A 17,885-nucleotide genomic window follows, 5' to 3' on the forward strand; every position below is an offset into this window, starting at 1 on the left:
ATATGTAGAGTCAGAATTTTTCAAAATAATATTACACCGGGAAACACACATTCAATGCGATGCGCATTTGACATTTGACAGAATCACGAGCACTTATTTTGAAAATGGTCAACCGGAAAACATTTACCATAAACATGGCGGCGCGTAATCGTAATAGCGCTGGCTGTTGGAGTGCCCCAGAGGTTTATAAACACCACGAACAGCGAAGAGTATGCATTTCACGGCCAAAGTACAGGGAAGGAAGGAAAGCCAAAGCAGTAAAAGTACGTACTCGCTACTATCGATCGTATTTTAAGAAAAAATACGGCGTGGTTTCAGCGACGTAACAGTAGCGCAGGGTACATCAGGTGTCATGTTTGTTTTGTGCATTAGGTGTACACCATCAATCTAGAGTCTCGTTACCTGATGGTCCAAGGGGTCCCCGCCATCGGAGTCATGCCAGAGCTGATCCAGCTGTGTGCGTTGTACGGGGTCGTGGAGGAGTACAGACCCCTGGATGAGTATCCTGCTGAGGAGTTCACAGAGGTCTACCTGGTCAAGTTCCAGAAACTCACAAGTGCAAGGTTCAGCTGATCAGCAATACTGCAGTGGCGAAGTTCAAAGGCCCACTGTCTAGACCTGCTAAATATTTGTTGTGTTAAAAATGTTCCAGAGCAGCCAAGCGACACATGGATGAGAAGAGTTTCTACGGTGGCGTGTTGCATGTGTGCTATGTCCCAGAATATGAGACTGTGGAGGACACCAGGCTAAAACTGCAGGACCGGAGGAGATATGTAATACGGACTACTCAGAATAAAGGTACACTATAGATTTGTACAAAAACTGTGTGCCTTTTAGTAAAACATTATTTTTTGTGTTTGTAGTTGCATTTCAATAGGTTAATGGTACTTTTTAATCTTGTTTCAAAGCAAGAGAAAAGATAAAACAACAGCGGGAGGAGGAGGAGGCTACAACATCAGAAACCACCACCACCGCAACAGACAGGATCCCTGATAGATATGAGAAAACCTCTGACACCAGTAATACATGGGAGCTGCCAAACAGCAACCAGTTTTCAAGCTTTCCTCCACTTCCTTTACCTCCACAAGAACATCAATACTATGGACACGAAAATCAACAGGAAAGTATAGCAACAGAAGATAAAATGGGGACATTGCATAATGCCTTTGTGGATGTACAACACCAGCTGGGTCAAAGTTCAAACTTCAGTCAAACCTCATCAGACAGAGACCAAAGAACAGAGCACAGACTGACCACAAATCCTACATCTGCAGTCAGATTTGTCCCAAGGAAAACAAACTTAGAGAACAGGAAACGCAAAAAGGAAGAGGCTGTGGAGAATTTATTGGCTGATGTTTCTGCAAAAAATGAACCTTTTATTGGGCCAAAGCTGCCTGAACCACCTAAACTGGACATGGAGGATGTGTCATTGAACACAACTGTCAGCTTGATCAGGAACACTATGAAACAGGTAATGTATCTTTTGTATTGTTTGAAGCAAGTTAAAACAAAAACAAATCGAATCGAATTTATATTATATAGTCACAATTCCTGGTGGAAAAAATCACTTATCTTTTTCAGGTGGGGTCAGTTCCAGATATCAAACCACTGGAGAAAAAGATTAAACCACGTCGCAGGATTTGATCACACCAGTTGTCTTTTTGCTGTAAATGTTTTGTGTTTTTATTTTGATATTTAGTTTCTAACACTTGCATTAAAGAGGCACAAATACAAACTTATTGTTCAAGTTGTTCCTGGAATACCAGCTTCTCAAATGCCTCTGTGCTCTGGGTTAAAAAAAGAAAAGGAGAATGCAAAATTAACCATCTTATTTATGTAACATAATCAACTATATCAACTAATCACCTAACATTATTTGTGATTACCATGGAGTCAGGCAGGCAGGTCCCAAACGCCTCAAGTAATAGATTTTCATCTCTCACTGCCTTTTCAAAGTCTGAGAAGGACAGTCTGCCGTCATGGTCATGGTCCTGTGAATGGGAAACAACACTGGCAGTAAGGGTTAAGGCTAGTTTGTAAATTAAGATCAGTATGAAGTAGAGAACAGATTATTTATTATTATTTACTTGTTCATTTAGGTTAGGCATAACTGGCTTTTAGTTGCGTCCTTCTCCTTACCATCCTCTTGAGTGTGATCTCCACTAGGTCTTTTATTCCTTCATCAGGGTCGTCATCTGTCGGCTGCCTGATGAGACTGTCCTTCAGCATGTGAAACATCTCCTCCCTTGAGATGTAGTTGTCACTGTTCAAGTCATACACCTGAAAGCAGTCTGAACCATGCAAAAGAATAGTTATTAGTTGGTAATGTGTGGGAGTGACCTGTAACTGATTTGTGTACAGAGATGCAGGTTGACAACTTACATTCTATTTTTTCATCCAGTGTCCCTCGAAGAAAAACAGACAGTCCATCAATCCATTCTCTCATATTCACAAAGCCATCGTTGTCTTTGTCGAACGTCCTGAAGACTGGAGGAGAGCAGGTTAATTGCAGGCTAATGAATAAAACACATGAACTGCTGCTGCTTATTTAAATTATTTGAGTAGAAATTTATTAGCCCTGCAAAACTATCAACGACATCCCATTCATAACAATGGATGGACAGAATACCTCCATCCATGATCATGTCATCGGTCATCCCAAAGTTGTTGTGCAGGAAGCTCCTGAACCTGCCTCTGTCCAGGCCGCTGACTGTCCTCCCCAGAGTGGTCTGTTCTCCCATCAACACGTGAAACTCCCGGATAAGGAACTCGACCTCTGTTCTATTGACTAGGTCACAGAAATAATAACTTCTTTCATATTTAGCATTGTCGTGTAGCTAACGGCTGCGTAGAGACGAGGTCACTTTGGCGTTCATTCAAATACTCACAGTGCTCCACTTGTTTGGAGATGCTCTCGGCGAGACTTTGGGTGAGTTTTCTGTTCATCGGAGACATTTCTGCCATGTCGTGCACCGGACAGGCAGAGCAACATCTGAAGCCAGTCCTCCCACGGCGGTGATGTTGACGTGCCGTCGCCATGGCAACTACGGAACTGCCCTGCAAGAAATCACTCAAGTCTACAGGAAAGAGGGCGTCATGAATAAAGATTGCAATTAGGGCGCAAAACCCATGGGCGGACCAACACTTCTACGACTTATTACTGTACTTATGGTCACTTATGGGCCAACTCTGTTAAACTCTGATTTTATTTTGAAAGTCAAATAACCTGCTTCCGGTCTCGTTATAGTTAGGATGGTAGTTCGTTATATGTTTTACAGGAGCCATGCAGACCAATGATTTATCCAACGTCGTACTGCAAAAAAAATGTTTTTGGTCGTTTGAAAATAAGGATAAAACGTGCATACCTTTGTCTTCTGTAACCTTTCTTACTGGGTGGGTCCTTCCTGTAAAAGTCTAGATACAACACCCGACCACAGGGTGGCAGTCACGTACTCCATTATAACTACAAACGTTCTGTCCAGCTGCAGCTTTTAATGACACACCCAGAGTAAACAGTGACTGCAATTAGCAGAATGATCTGTACATGATCTGAACATGTAATCAATGAATTAATCTCCGCTATAAATAACTATAACTAATTGCTATAATTATTACTATTGATTTTGCCCTTTAGCATGAGAGATGCAGATGTAGATCTCTTCACACCCTGACAGGTGAGAAAGAGGACAGGCAGTTAAGATCAGTGATAATGAACTGGAGGCTTACTGCTGAACAAAGGACAGAGGCTTAGTTAAATTAATGTTAAAACAAATCAATGTATGTGCACTTGTCTAACAAGATTAAATGAATTACTGTTAAATAGATTTAGTTTGGTATTTAATTTATAATCTACATTACACTTGGATTTCATATCAGACTGGACCAAACATACAAGTAAACACCTGAAAAGCATAAAGTCTCTGATCTGCATGTATTCACAATATTGCATCACTACTTCCTGCAGTTTGCATGTATGAAAAACACAAAGAGTTTGTGTGACAGAGTTTCTGCCAACATGTGCAGTGTCCTTTCAGTCCAGTTGTTATTATATGAGCGTGTGACTCATTCAGAACGAGGTGTGATGTTGGTTCTGATTGGCAGCTTTGTGTCAACCCAGTGGTTTGGGTTCTCAATCATAGAGGTCCACACACCAATCTCCTCTTCAGTAGAGTCCATCCAGGCGACAGCTTCACCGTAACTCTGGCCTATAAAGAAATAAACACTTACTTATTATTTACTTATGCATCTCCTAATGTAGCCATGAAATAAATGAAAAATCACCCATGGCTCCTATGCGCACATACTGTAGTTCATACAGACATTGCCCTGTCCTTCCAGTTTAATGCCGAAACACAACATGTAAGGCCCACACTTGACGCCTACATCGTATTATCTCCAGAACCCACAAATACATCTGACAGTAGTCCTGCACAAAAGACAATGTACTTAAACTCCTAATTTTCACAAATAAAATAAAAACTGTTCATAATATCACCTCAGTTATTTTGAAAAACATTTTAAAAAGCAATTCACTGAAGAATCTCTGGTGACCTAGAAATGACCGAGCTCTGATGACACAAGCATCTGAAATGCCTGAAATACCAACAGGTCAAAATGCAGCAGATGCAAAGTGTTGAAGGGTCACGCTGTTGGAGAAGATGACGCATAAACACACAGTCACCTCACTTAAGTTTGTTGAAATTGTCTAGGTACATTTGTAAACCTTCATTAATTCTGCTACAGAATTAACACGATCACGATCGGTTGTTTTAACCACAAACAACTTCTACTAAAAATACACCAACAGCACCTGTGGGGCTGTAGTTCTAAAAATGTGAGACACTGAACAGGATGTGATGATGCCTCTTTTTGGAAGCACATGCAGGTGTTTGCCACACAAACAGTGAGCTGCAGTTCGAACAGGAAGTCCTGCGTTTCCTAAAGATGTCACCAAAACAAATAAACTTTCAAACACTTTTATTAGTACTAATAATACAACTAGAGTATTCAGATGTACAGTAGAGACTCGCCTGTTCCGCAGCTCAGGCGAATCCCTCCTAGGACGTGCGTCTTCATGCCGTCGCGCTGCCAGACGGTCAGCTCGGCGCAGGCCTCCCTCAGGTCGCTGCAGTGGAAGCCGTCGTACACCATGGTGTGGTTGTAGGTGGGACTGATGGAGCGCTTCACCACCCGCGTCTTCTGGCCACTCTGTCGACTGGCGTCTGGGAGTATGAAGCTGGGGGGAGGTATGAATGTGAATCATTATAATAAATAAACAAACGTTAACACCTCACTTTACTAAAACATGAACGTATAAAATAAGAGCTGATGCACCTTCTGACAAACGAGTCTATGGCTCCGCCTTTGTTCACAAGCAGACCGTGAGCCTCCCGAAGCCAAATGTGGAGCTCGCCCGTCAGCGGCAGACCTCCACCTGAACGCACAGAGTGTTTCAGATCCAAACTCATGTGTGGTGCATCACCAAACCAACAAAGGGCGATGTACCGATACTTGGATTCGTGATGCGTGTGTTCTCCTCACCCTCAGATCCAGCCGGGACGAACTTAATAGAAAGCATGATGCTGCCACGACTGCTAATGGAGTTTGGACTGAGATGAACCTGGGACAGTGGGTGAGTGGTGGGGGGGTGAATGAAAAAGATAAAAGCAGACAAAAAGACAAAAAAGGAGAAAAAGAATGAGGGAGAAACGGGAGGGAGGTTGAGCTGTAGCACCAGCAAAAGATTAAGATTACGTAAAGCCTTCGTTGAAATTCACAGCGTGTCCTCCTCTTCCTTCAGCCGTCCCAGACACAGACACTCCTCTCTGTAATACCGTGTCTCCAACAAGCTGCAGTTCAGACACTCGGCTACTAAACAAATGTATACACGCACTCACCGGGCGTTTGGACAAACACTGGTCTAGGACTCAAAGGGCTCATGCAAATGAACGCTATGCGAGCGTGCATCCAGCGCCTCCCTACCCGCGGCTGCAGGTCCTGCCACAGCGGCTGGGTGCAGGCCCAGTCCCAGAGGTCCAGAGCCACCTCCACCTCCCCCAGGAACACGTTCCTCCCCAGGGGCTCGGCATGCCACACGGACAGGTTCAAGGTGCGACTCCGCAGCTCCCCGATCCGCACTTTGTACTAGCAATTGAGAATCAGCATCAGACACGTGTGGGAATACAGCATTCAGTGGAGAAAGGACAGGATTTATAGGATTAAGCCTAAGCACAAGATGTGGTACATGAGACTGCAGAGTATGACACAGGACACGTGGTACAAATCTCAAGGACGACGAGTAGATGAAGGATTTCTGGGAAGAAATTCTGTGATATGTAAATAGGAGAAAGTCTCACTTTGAGTGTCTGATCATAGACCGGGTTCAGGGTTTTCTTCTTCACTGAGGTCTTCTTCTTACTGTGACTGGACTTGTCCGGCAACAGATAGGTTTTGACGTATCTGTGACACACGTGCCCAAACATCACTTGACTGGTTTGGTTTTATTAAGGGACACTGTCGCAGGAAACTTACGGGTCGGAGCGGGCCTTGCGCACTGAGGCGATGTCCTCGCAGCGGTACACTCGGACGTGCAGCTCCTCCTTCTGGGAGTCATAAACCAATGAGAACTGAATACGGCCCCTCACCTCCACCAGTCCGAAGTCCCCGGAGCTGAACAGACTCATCATGCTTCCACTGAGCTACGACACACACACACACACACACACACACACACACACACACACACACACACACACACACACACACACACACACACACACACACACACACACACACACACACACACACACCTACGTCATTGTCCTGAACTGAGTCATCTTGCGTCGCAGGATGGCCCATTAATCAAACGTGCATTGTGAGAGAGTGTTTGTGCGTGTGTGTGTGTGTGTGTGTACCGTGTAGCCCAGATGAAGGCTGCTGTTGGAGCTGCTGCTTTTCAGAGAGGCTGGGTCTGGTTCCGTCAGGCTGCTGCTCAGAGAACTAACGTCACCGTTGTGGAGGTCGAAGTCGTCCTAATGCACGTACATATACATTATAGAACATCGAGCTGTCATTGGGGTGCGATCATTCAAAGCCGTGTTCTCCAAAGTCGTGCTAATCTAATTAATGTGTGTTATAATCACCTCGGGTTCCTCTGAGTGGCCGTTACTTCTGCTTTCGCATGCTGTGAGCACAATAAGGAGTTAGCGACAGCACAGAGAAACCCTGTAAAGCTGCAGAAGCACTGACACAGAACTGCTCATACCACTGGATGATGGGGAACTATCCCTGTGCTGGGCGCCCTGGACCTGCAGGCGGTTTGATGGATAATCATTGGAAAAAAACTGCATAATGCATAGAAACAAGCACTCACGTCCAGACAAACCTGCACTAGTGGGCTCTTTGTTCTGGGTGGGGCTGTAGGCTTCACGACTGATTGAGTCCTAAAAACAAGAATAATATTTATAAATGAACTTGTTTCACACAAACAAGTGCTGTGAATCTCTTTTCACTCACTAACCCTCCATCCTCATCCTCCAGTCTACTCTCTGCCTTAGGAGAGGAGCCATTGTTGCAGGAGGTTTCCTCTCGTTCTCCATTGAACAGGCCATCCAGGGGCACATCTGTTACCATAGTAACAAGCACAGACACATCACTGGGATGCCTCTAATACAGTAGGAAGGCAGCGGCACAGGCTGATGCCACACAGTTACAGTACAGCACCACGTCAGGTAAACCTCAGGGCCGAGTCCATTTATAAAGCACAGGCGGCACCTGCGGCCCGATCGGGTTCCACTCTCTCCGAGGACACACACCATTAGTGCGGCTGCAAGACTTCAGCGTAGCGTGAACTTAAAGCTGACCTCTGCTCCTCGTCCTCCTGTGCCGTATGGTGGCGTGCACCAGGTCGCTGCCGGACGAGCGGCCGTGGTGGCGTTTGCTCCGCTCCTCGCTGAACCACGAACCCGACAGGAAGCGCAGGCGCACGGGGTTGGTCTCCGTCTGCCGGAGGCTCCTGGGAAAAAAAATGAACAATCGCAACGTGCATCTGATGTCATCGTGCATCGTCAACTTTGACGTGTGAACATGCACAGTGAGTAAATCCTCATATGATTATACAGTGATTACAGGTGTTTTGTCCCCTTAGAGAAAGGAATTAGTCAGAAACGTGGGAGGTAAGTGGGAAGAGTCGATATATGGTTCACTGAAGCTGCTTTCGTAGATAAACACCTTGCTGTGACATTTTGTGGTGATTTTTTTACACTCATACGCATTCGTGTTAATTGCTGGCGCAGAACTGGCGCCTGACAAGAAACGAAAAACGCCCCCTCTGACCTTACACGCCCTTCATCGCGATGACGCAGCTCCAGGTCGCGCTCCAAGACCTGCAGGATGCTCGACTGCTCCTCGTCCGTCAGGTGGCTCAAGTCGAGGGGAGACTCGGCTCGCTCCGCCTCCATCCCCCACAGAGAATCAGACGTCAGCTCAAAAGTTCTAAATAAATACACAGAATCTAATGAAACGTCTTCACTAATAGAAGTCTGTATTGTAATGCTTACTTTGTTGTGTGTTCACTCACTTCCCAACCTTTTTGACTTATGACCTCAGAGTACAACAGAGCAGACAGTACATTTAACCCATGTGTTGCTAGTTTTACTGTATACTGATTTTCCATTTTCTTGTCTCATCTGAAGGATCCAGTTATTGCAAAACAAACTAAACTTAAAAACAGACTAAATCTAGGGCATCCCACTAACCTGCTGCACCGCTGTATATAACTTGGTGCGTGTTTGTTTGCCCACTGCCTTGAGGATAGTTACCTTTGACTAATAAACGCATGCGCAAAATGATTTTTTTCTGTCCAAGTGGATAGAATTTGTGGCTCAACCAAGTGCTCCACAGACGCCTAAAAAACGAGAAGAACGTTATGGCGCCTGCAAGCGAGCAAAGATGACGCAGATGTGACATTTAGAATAATAGTATTTATGGTAAATTGCTCAATCCTGACATTTACTGATGGTAAAACAACAGTAATAGTCAATGCTACTGCTTATATACGAGCTTGGACGTCAGTTTTTAAAGTGTCCCTATCTGGAGAAATAGGTCCGCGCAGCACTTTCCTCATCATGAACACCGCGAGACACAGAACACCTGTCGCCGCTTTCGTCCTTCTGGATCAAACGTCCAACTCCTCGCGCTCACATTCATTACAAGGCGCGCGCAGCCAACGAGAAGACGCCAGAAGTAAGAAGCAGCTTTACCTAAGATCCCAGCTTCCGCCACTTCCATCGGTGAAAAAGTTTGGTGAAAAGTTGTCGCGAGCGCGTCGCAGCGAGTGCGCGTCTGCGTCGGTGTGCTGAGTAAACGCCGTGGACACGCCCTCCACGCTCAGTGCGCGAGGGGGGCTGCGCTCGACCGGGAGCCGAGCGCGAGACGGAACAAACAGAGAGTACCGGGAAGAAGGGCCGCGCGCGCGTAACAGAGCGCCTGATCGATATAATGTGTTTGTTTCACTGTATGATTTGACTCAGACACACGGATGTTCCACCCAGACATAGGGCGGGAGGAGGGATGTAACTTTGCTCCTCCACACCTGCTAAACACACACTCGGCCAGCGACGCTGCTGCTCCCGGTCCGCACTGCGCGCGCGAACACACGCGCACACATATGCAAACAGAGGTTTCCGTTTTTAAAGCAGAAGATAGACTAGCTGGGTGCGCCTGAGACCGGCCGTGGGTGAGGGAGGGAGGGGGGGCTGCATTCAGTCCGGTCCTTTGTCAACAGCCTTGGACGCCAGCCACGACCTGCCCCGTTGGGAAATGCTTTTGTTCTGACTTATTCAAGCCTGTAGGTTCTGGTTCCGACCACGCTCCACGCATCCAAACCAGCCAACATCCGGCTGCTCCCTTACAGGCCTCCGCGAGCCTCTAGCCCCAATGCATGCTGGGAACTGCACCGACATCCACACACGTGGGAATTAATAGATGACTCTTATCGGCACGGTCACACCCAGAGGACTGTTGAATCAGTTCACCTAAACCTCTGGTATGAGCAAATATGCACTGAACACGTACTGTACCTGCACACTCAGTTCAAGAACGCACACATGACACTGGCACACTGACAGGGGACACATGCTTCATTTATTCAGCCTTGATATACTTTACATTTTCATGGCCAAAAAAATCCAAACATTTCATAAATGTCAGTCCAGTTGCGTAATGATAAGTAAACAGGGTCACACCACACCCATCAAAAATGTCATGGAAGGGTTAATTATGTAATAGGTGAAATGTACACTCAAAAGGGGAAACTAGAAATGTATGTTAAAGTTTGAATCAATTTATAAAAAAGCAAAACCCCTTCAAAAGCAAAACACACAAATCGCAAAAGTGTTATAATGAGTGATTGAAGCTCTTACTTATACTGATACTGTACCTGAGATGTTGGGACTGTAATGAAAATTATTATAAAGGAAAAGATTAACTGTAAAATTTAAATTGACTATAAATTTTAATGCTGATTAGTGTTTACAGGCGTCACCCGTTGCTGATGAACTAGACTATTTACACACTAAATTGATACATCCAGTTTCAGGTGAGGTTTGTGTGTTTGTTTGTTTGTTCTTCACTGGTCTGGTTGCATGAAGACCGACGTCCTAAAGAGCTCTAATATAAATATGATGACTCAGTGGGCAGAAGCGGGGACGGCACGCCAGTCATTTGATCATTTTAGTCTAATATCCTGTGTGATGCTGATCTCATCACATCTGTGCAGAGACTAAACATGAACAAAAATGTATTCAGCTCAGTGTTTAATAATGTGTATTGTCCTAAGTGAATAAACTGGTTCAACCTGGGAGCTGCAGTCAGAAAGATGCCCCCTTCTAAACGCACCCATCCCCCAGAGGTAAAGTAGGGACAGAACAAAAATGACAGGGGCTTGAAAAAAAAAAAAACCTTGTCGTCACAACGCGATGAGTCACTGCTCTGCTGTCCTCCGCCCTCGCGTGCTCGTCCTTCAGACATCTCGTCTTCACTGTGGCTGCTCTCTGCAAAGACAAAACATTTGAACAGATACGCAAGATGTGATGAGAATCCACATCAGCTCCAGGGGAATGCTGAAGGTGAGCGCTTTCGCATGGCGGGTGCTGTTGCTCCCTCCGTCCACTAGAGGCCGCTGTTGTGCCGGCAGTCACGCGCCGACACCCACAGCCGGCACAGCCGTGCTGAATCGCTCGCCCTCCATCACCTACGTGCACAAACTCACATGGGGTCGTAGCTGCTCTGCTCTTTAGACTTGAGGAAGCGCATGGCGAAGAAGCCGCCCGCCTGCAGGGACAGCACCAGGATGATGCCGCCGATGAAGCTGGACATGTCAAACTTGGCCTGAGAGAACTCCGGGGACGCTTTGGTCGCTCCGTCACCTGCACACAGACAGGTTTACAGGGAAGAGCCGAGAGGCGGGGGAGGCGTGAGGGGAGGCTGGGTTTACCTGAGTCACCGTCTCCCCCTCCTTCAGCCACGGTCTCTACGACTGAGAAATGAGAAGCCAGTTACTGAGGCTGCAGGCACACGTGTTCATTGGAGGGGACTGGGAGCTACCTGAGCACAGTTCAGACACTCTGGTCCAGCTGCAGTTCATGGCGACGTCTGCTGTGTTGTTGCTGTCAGTCACACACGCGCCCGTGTCATTACCTGAGACAAAGACAATAAAAATTTTAGTGTGAGCGCATGTGTATAGATACTTGCACTCCTACTGAATAATTGATTCTGTACAAAGCCTCAGAGCTCACGTTACAGCAGCTGTGACGATTAGGTTACTATCAGTGTGTGTGTGTGTGTGTGTGTGTGTGTGTGTGTGTGTGTGTGTGTGTGTGTGTGTGTGTGCGTGTGTCACCATCTGGACAAAGCCTCCAGACGCAGCCCGTGAGGTTGAGCATGGATTCTCCAACGCACAGGTCACATGACTCGGCCTGAGAGCAGAGCGGCTGAGGGTCTGCATGAGGGACGACAGTGAGTTGGAGAGTGTGACCGAAAGTCCTCATTCAGTGGATCACAATTATCTTCCCACGTAGAAACGTTAACAGGCCTCTTGTTGCACGTCTGGAACTGTCAGGATTCTCAATCACAGGTCACACTTTTCTTTTATTGTACACAGTTGACACAAGCCCCGCTGTCAGTAACTTTAGGAAAGAAGGCACCAGCATCACATTGAAATACACACGCTGTGTTCGCGGTCCTACCTGTTTGCAAGTCCACAGACGGAATCGTTGCCAGCAGCAGCAGCGTGAAGCAGAACACCATCCTGAGCCGAGAGCGCTGGCGCCTGCCAGTGACCTTTGTCCGAAAAAGAGTGAAAATGCCAACGGCTATCTGGCAAATCCTCGAACGGGAACGGATGGAAAGATGGATCCCGGCGAGGACACAGAGAGAAAGACGGCAGGAACAGAGATCTGTGTAACATGAGCGACATCCCAACTTGGTTCCCTGGCAACCAGTTGTCTCACTTCTGCCCTTGTGAAATGCACACCTGATGGGCTGAGTCCTGTTTACCCAGCAGGCAGTGCACACACACACACATTTCCGAATAGTGGGGTCACAGGGGGGTCTTTTTCCACAGCCTGAGCTCAGTCACATCTGTACCAAATTATATGCAAATTCATTCTGTATTTGTGAAGTTATTTCACAGGTTAAGAGCAGTGGTTGAATCGCTTTTGGCCAAAAGCTGAGTGAGTGATGGCCGCCCATTACAGTGAGATGCTAATCTTACAGATCAGCTCAAACCTGCAAGGATATGACTCATTCTTCTCTCTCTGATTAACGCCGGCGAGGGTTCACGTTTTAGCGAAGGACGTGTCTGGTTCAGTCATTCCCCGTGAGGCAGCTGTGAAAACAGGCCAGCGTGGGCGTAAATGGCTTCGCAGCTCATAATGATGTTGTGTGAGGTGCAGGTGGCTGGAGTACTTACAGTAGAGACGGTCTGTACGTCAACATGCCATCATCCTCTCGAATGTGTGACTGTGATGCTGCGCTCGTCTCAGACTCAGACTCAACTCACTTGCCTGTGACAAACTGTTCTAAGGGAGTAAATGACTATTGCTCATCATAAAGCTCCACACACATGAATAGGTGTGTGCGCCAGGTGTGTGCAAGCAGGTTAGTGCCAACGTGTTGCGTTATCCTACAGCTGCACTGAATCATCGCATCCCCGGGCAGACCTTGAGGAATCACACGCACAGATCAGCCCAGCATCACGACGCGCGTCTTTGTGCTCCGCTCCGCACTTAGCGCCACCGTCGCCGCCTCCTGCGCTCGCACCGCCGCGTCCCGTGGACTCCCACATACAGCACTTCTCACGCGGGGTGGTGTGCGTGTGTCATCATTTGAAACAGAAACACACACACACACACACACACACACACACACACACACACACACACACACACACACACACACACACACACACACACACACACACGAGGGCTATCCTATCCAACACGATTTCCTCCTCCTCCTCCGCCGATGCTCCCACTACTGGCATAAATCAATAGGAGACACCGCGAGCATGCCAGAGGAGAAATACTGCAGTTTATGGAGACGACTCGTTATTCTGCTTAAGATTCTAGATTCATATTCCTGCTATATCTGTTTTACATATAACTTACAGTATCGTGCTTTGTTCTGATCTTTCCGTAAATGTACACGAAGTAATTTCTCATTCAAGCAAAATGGCTGTAATGCTGCAGAAACGTGGAGAAGCTGGAAAATACACGCTTCTCGCTTGAAGGTGACAAGTGTTTCATTCCGTATCCAGTCAGTGACGTAGGGGGCGTTTATCGGCAGGAAGCGTGTCCTAATATGGCTCGAGCCAGACGAAATCCCCCCCCCCTCTCCTCAGCTTGCGCATTCATATGCGCGACCACGTAGACAGCGGCTCGGCCCATCTTGCAGCACCCACGCTCACTATCAACCGGGGGAAGCCATCGATTCTCTGCCGTTGCGTGACCGTGGGGCAGGGGCTTGTGTCCGCGTGAGCGCGTTTACAACTCAAAGGAAGCGGGAATGCATTAGCTCGAATGCAAAATACCCGTCACTCTGGTTTTGTCAGGTTACAGGGAATCCTGACTAAGACACAAACCTGCGTTGCATCCACACAAGCGCAGTCGTAGTCCCACATGATTTTAGAGTTAATCAATAATATATGAAACCAATAATGCTCAAGTAAACACTTAACAAATAGGTCAAATAGGTTTTATTTAAATATTTGTCAAATTAGAATGCTTCAGCTAAAATAATTATTATATATATAAAAGCTATTAATAATTCATTCCTTTCTGTGTATGTGTCAATTATCATGATGATTATTATATCTCATTAGTTATTGAGTAAGTTATTATTTTGATATAGAAAGTGACTATAGCTTTATTTAGTTTCCACTCTTCCCTCGTCTGTTATATAATTGCCAGTTTCACACATTGCTCTGCAGGATTTCTCCCCGTGAGTCATCCTGACGCTCTTCAGCACCATGGACAGCACCAGTCCTAGGCTCAGCTCGACATATTAGATCCCCGTCCGACACAAAACAACCCCCCCCCCCCCCTTTTTTTCAACTGTGCCTCTGGGTCTTTTTGAGAAATGTATGTTGAAGGGGAGAGACTACCGGCGGTCATTATTTACTTGAAACCACAACAGGAGTGAACCGCAGCGGGAGGTGCGGCAGAGATGCCGCATTTTTCTGAATGAAATTACTCCATGTACCACCCCCCCCCTCACTCCCCGCGGCCTCAACGCTGGCCTCTGATTGGTCCCAGCCACTGACGTCAGACAGACTCTGGTGGATGAGTCCGCGCGCAGGAGCATCCATTCTGCCTCCAATAAGCGATCTAGAGAGACTGAAGAAGGAATGAAAGAGACACCAGAAGAGAGTTTGGCACAACTTGGCTGAAGACTCGGAGTGTTACACATCAACAGGGGCTGTCTGTCCCCTTATATGAGCAGGAGGCGCGCATCTTCCCGGACAGCACTGTAGCATCTCCTTGCCCTGGACCGTATACGCGAGGAACACTTGCAAAGGGATCGCGGAAACCTGCTAGGTGAGAATAATAATCCGATTAATACACGTATGTATGTGTATGTATGCGGGCATTTACATATATTTCTGCGGTGAACGCATGCCCGTATGTGTGTGTGCGTGCTTTGGAAACCTCCTCTGTGGTGCAGCGAGCCTATAAAGTGTTATACAACAGGGTCCTCCGCACCAGGAGACGGGAAATACCTTCTTATGGGCTGGAGGCGAAAAGGCTCCCGAAGCTGTGAACAATGATCTTATAATATTTAAAAACAATATTTACTGAATAATATTCGAACGACGCTCTGACGAGGTGATGCGCTGTTCCTTTGAGAGAACGGGCTTAATATTAGCCAGCACGTGCGCCTAAAAATGATTGAAACATAATTGTCACTTTAATTCCAAGCACGTTTAAAAATGATTCAGAGACTACTGCTTGGCACGTCAGTCCACGTTCTACGCGGCGTGGTGCCTTGTTAAACATCACGTTCGGCCATTAACGAGAGGTAGAAGCTGTCAGGATTAATCTGGACCGATCTTAACAATTCAATCAAAAGAACCGAACCAAGCGCGGGCAGAGCAGTGAGGAAGGGGCCTACACTGAGGATAACGGTCTGGTAATGTGTCCTGCTGATAACCCTTCTACTTACATGGAACAGGCATAATGGACAAGTTACCCAGAATTGCGTGGTTTCCCGCAAGACAATTTGTGACGTCACTGACCTTTTCAGAAAACCCGAGCATTACTGTTTTTCTCTCCATGGACACATTACTGAGGTTAAAATGGCATTCACCAAGTCATTCAACCCATCAAGCTAAAGGTGCATAACAATGCAAAAGCATTGCTTCTCTGCTCCACCATTGCCGATCGATGCTCTAATGCTCCTCTCTCTCCTCTCTCAGGGTGCGCGTGCGTGCGTGCGTGCGTGCGTGCGGCGAAGCCATGGTCCTGAACGCTTCTGACCTGGGCTGGGACGAGTCTTCAGGAGCAGAACCCCTCTCCCCTCAGGACCGGCCCGACGGCTCGTCGCCGTATCAGGTGCCCCCGCTCACGGCGTGGGGCGTGGCCCTGTGCGTCTCGGGAACCCTCATCACCAGCGAGAACGCCATCGTGGTGGCCACCATCTTGGCCACGCCGTCTCTCCGCGCCCCCGTCTTCCTGCTGCTCGCCAGCCTGGGCCTGGCCGACCTGCTGGCGGGCGTCGCTCTCATCCTGCGCTTCCTCTTCCTGTTCTGCGTGGAGCCCAGCGACTGGTCCGAGCTGATGACCTCAGGCCTGCTGGTGACATCCCTGACCGCCTCGCTCTGTAGCCTGATGGGCGTCGCCCTGGACCGATACCTGTCCCTGAGCCACGCCCTCACCTACGGGTCCAGTCAGTCCCGGCGCAGAGCCGCTGTGCTCCTGCTGGCGGTCTGGCTGGGCGCGTGTGCCATCGGAGCAGGACCTGTGATGGGATGGCACTGCCTTGGAGAGCCGACCTCCTGCTCGGTGGCGCGGCCTCTGACCCGCACATACCTGTCGCTGCTGTGCGGTGGCTTCCTGGTGGTCGTCATAGTAACCCTGCAATTGTACGCGGGCATCTGCCGCGTGGCGCGGCGGCACGCTCACGCCATCGCCACCCAGAGGCACTTCCTGCCCGCCAACCAATCATATGCAAGCAAACACAGCAGCGGGAGGGGCTTCTCGCGGCTGATCCTGGTCCTCAGCGTGTTCGTGGGCTGTTGGATGCCGTTCTCGCTGTGGGGGCTGCTGGGAGACGCCTCCAGCCCCCCCCTCTACACCTACGCCACCTTGGTGCCGGCGGCGGGCAGCTCCCTCCTGAACCCCATCCTCTACAGCCTGAGGAACAAAGACATTCGTAAGGTGCTAGTCCACGCCTGCTGCCCCCGCAGATGCACACACAGCGCACACATACACTACCCCGTGGACGTGTAGACTGACAGCACACGACCTATGCCAGACGTATCCCTACTGGTGTGCCAAGTTACACACATTGTTGCACTGACTGTCATTCGCATACAGCACATGATGCCTCGCATACACACACACACACACACACACTCCCACACACAGACGCAGCACTTTCAGAGAGATGAAGTCCTTCTGCGAATCAGAATGTACTGAACTGTGCTGGCTGACAGCCATCCTGGAACAGCCCTGCCACAAAGACTAAACATACTATCTTGTGTGTACTTTGTGCCTCATCCGCAGTTAATTGTAGCTCCACTGGATCCCAAGTATAAAACAATCACAGGGATGTTACTGTATGTTTGAATCCCCACTCATCAAAAGTGGATCCGATGACCATCTGCACTTTAATACGAGAAGAGGAACGGGCTTCTCCCAGTGTGATGACATGTGACCCAAAGCCCAGTTTTATTTACTTGAATGTCTAGAAAATATGTTCTAGATCTTTGAGATTCTATTTTGCACATGCTTTTAAAGGCACTGATGTTCATGTTGCACAACCTTTTTGAAATGAGTGAATATTTTATACCGATGAATAATAAATATGATTTTTTTCTACTGGGTGATGTCAGCAGTCTTCTCTTCACTGCTGCAGAGGCTTATAGAGTGTTCATGTCTTAATGTTGCTCACGCTGCTGCTCTCTAGCTCTGTTTTCAGAATTATTTTGTGACTAGTCACCCGATAAGCCTTGGAATAAAGGCTATACCAGTCATTACGGAAGGTTTTTGTCTCATCCCGACACAGTCAGCGTGAAAGAGTCTCTAACACCGACTCAATGACTCATGGATAAAACATGAGACTTGCTCAAGAATCACATTCTTGGGAGCCTGTTATGTAAGTAGCTG

At 47.7% G+C, this 17,885-nt stretch overlaps 5 protein-coding genes across 10 annotated transcripts; 2 read left to right on the forward strand and 3 right to left on the reverse strand.

Moving 5' to 3' along the window:
* The first annotated feature begins 4 nt into the window (after window positions 1-4).
* Window positions 5-1,735, forward strand: rbm48 (RNA binding motif protein 48). 2 transcript variants are annotated; one of them, XM_029167251.2, is made up of 5 exons: window positions 29-263; window positions 373-563; window positions 653-798; window positions 909-1,471; window positions 1,582-1,735. In XM_029167251.2, the coding sequence occupies exons 1-5, from the start codon at window positions 105-107 to the stop codon at window positions 1,642-1,644; spliced, it is 1,122 nt and encodes a 373-aa protein (XP_029023084.1). In that variant the 5' UTR covers window positions 29-104; the 3' UTR covers window positions 1,645-1,735. The 2 variants fall into 2 exon arrangements, with proteins under 2 accessions (XP_029023083.1, XP_029023084.1); XM_029167250.2 differs by having other exon boundaries at window positions 5-263; window positions 909-1,735.
* clxn (calaxin) lies at window positions 1,654-3,178 on the reverse strand. Of its 3 annotated transcripts, none has more exons than XM_029167309.3 (6): window positions 2,889-3,169; window positions 2,630-2,788; window positions 2,383-2,487; window positions 2,140-2,291; window positions 1,887-1,991; window positions 1,654-1,787 (listed from the first exon to the last, which is right to left on the reverse strand). In XM_029167309.3, exons 1-6 carry the CDS (start codon window positions 3,037-3,039, stop codon window positions 1,737-1,739), a joined length of 723 nt encoding a protein of 240 aa, XP_029023142.1. In that variant the 5' UTR covers window positions 3,040-3,169; the 3' UTR covers window positions 1,654-1,736. The 3 variants fall into 3 exon arrangements, with proteins under 3 accessions (XP_029023142.1, XP_029023143.1, XP_055369065.1); XM_029167310.3 differs by having other exon boundaries at window positions 2,630-2,808; window positions 2,889-3,154; XM_055513090.1 differs by lacking the exon at window positions 1,654-1,787 and having other exon boundaries at window positions 1,903-2,010; window positions 2,889-3,178.
* A 294-nt stretch (window positions 3,179-3,472) lies between these two features.
* On the reverse strand, window positions 3,473-9,474 carry sytl1 (synaptotagmin-like 1). 2 transcript variants are annotated; one of them, XM_041072939.2, is made up of 15 exons: window positions 8,820-9,177; window positions 8,335-8,493; window positions 7,863-8,014; window positions 7,520-7,622; window positions 7,385-7,442; window positions 7,265-7,307; window positions 7,143-7,183; window positions 6,915-7,031; window positions 6,532-6,698; window positions 6,357-6,459; window positions 5,983-6,144; window positions 5,542-5,620; window positions 5,335-5,434; window positions 5,031-5,236; window positions 3,473-4,205 (listed from the first exon to the last, which is right to left on the reverse strand). In XM_041072939.2, exons 2-15 carry the CDS (start codon window positions 8,457-8,459, stop codon window positions 4,063-4,065), a joined length of 1,599 nt encoding a protein of 532 aa, XP_040928873.1. In that variant the 5' UTR covers window positions 8,460-8,493; window positions 8,820-9,177; the 3' UTR covers window positions 3,473-4,062. The 2 variants fall into 2 exon arrangements, with proteins under 2 accessions (XP_040928873.1, XP_040928872.1); XM_041072938.2 differs by lacking the exon at window positions 8,820-9,177 and adding an exon at window positions 9,261-9,474 and having other exon boundaries at window positions 3,821-4,205.
* Window positions 9,475-10,121: 647 nt separating this feature from the next.
* Window positions 10,122-13,960, reverse strand: cd164l2 (CD164 sialomucin-like 2). Of its 2 annotated transcripts, XM_029167328.3 has the most exons (8): window positions 12,971-13,960; window positions 12,787-12,886; window positions 12,246-12,455; window positions 11,900-11,998; window positions 11,605-11,697; window positions 11,495-11,536; window positions 11,270-11,426; window positions 10,122-11,051 (listed from the first exon to the last, which is right to left on the reverse strand). In XM_029167328.3, exons 2-8 carry the CDS (start codon window positions 12,803-12,805, stop codon window positions 11,036-11,038), a joined length of 636 nt encoding a protein of 211 aa, XP_029023161.1. In that variant the 5' UTR covers window positions 12,806-12,886; window positions 12,971-13,960; the 3' UTR covers window positions 10,122-11,035. The 2 variants fall into 2 exon arrangements, with proteins under 2 accessions (XP_029023161.1, XP_029023162.1); XM_029167329.3 differs by having other exon boundaries at window positions 12,246-12,886.
* An 884-nt stretch (window positions 13,961-14,844) lies between these two features.
* Window positions 14,845-17,597, forward strand: gpr3 (G protein-coupled receptor 3). Its single transcript, XM_029167283.2, has 2 exons — window positions 14,845-15,095; window positions 15,974-17,597. The coding sequence occupies exon 2, from the start codon at window positions 16,014-16,016 to the stop codon at window positions 17,004-17,006; it is 993 nt and encodes a 330-aa protein (XP_029023116.1). The 5' UTR covers window positions 14,845-15,095; window positions 15,974-16,013; the 3' UTR covers window positions 17,007-17,597.
* The last annotated feature ends 288 nt before the right edge of the window (window positions 17,598-17,885 follow it).

This window comes from Betta splendens, chromosome 11 (assembly GCF_900634795.4).
Source record: "Betta splendens chromosome 11, fBetSpl5.4, whole genome shotgun sequence".
In the NCBI taxonomy this organism is placed as follows: domain Eukaryota; kingdom Metazoa; phylum Chordata; class Actinopteri; order Anabantiformes; family Osphronemidae; genus Betta; species Betta splendens.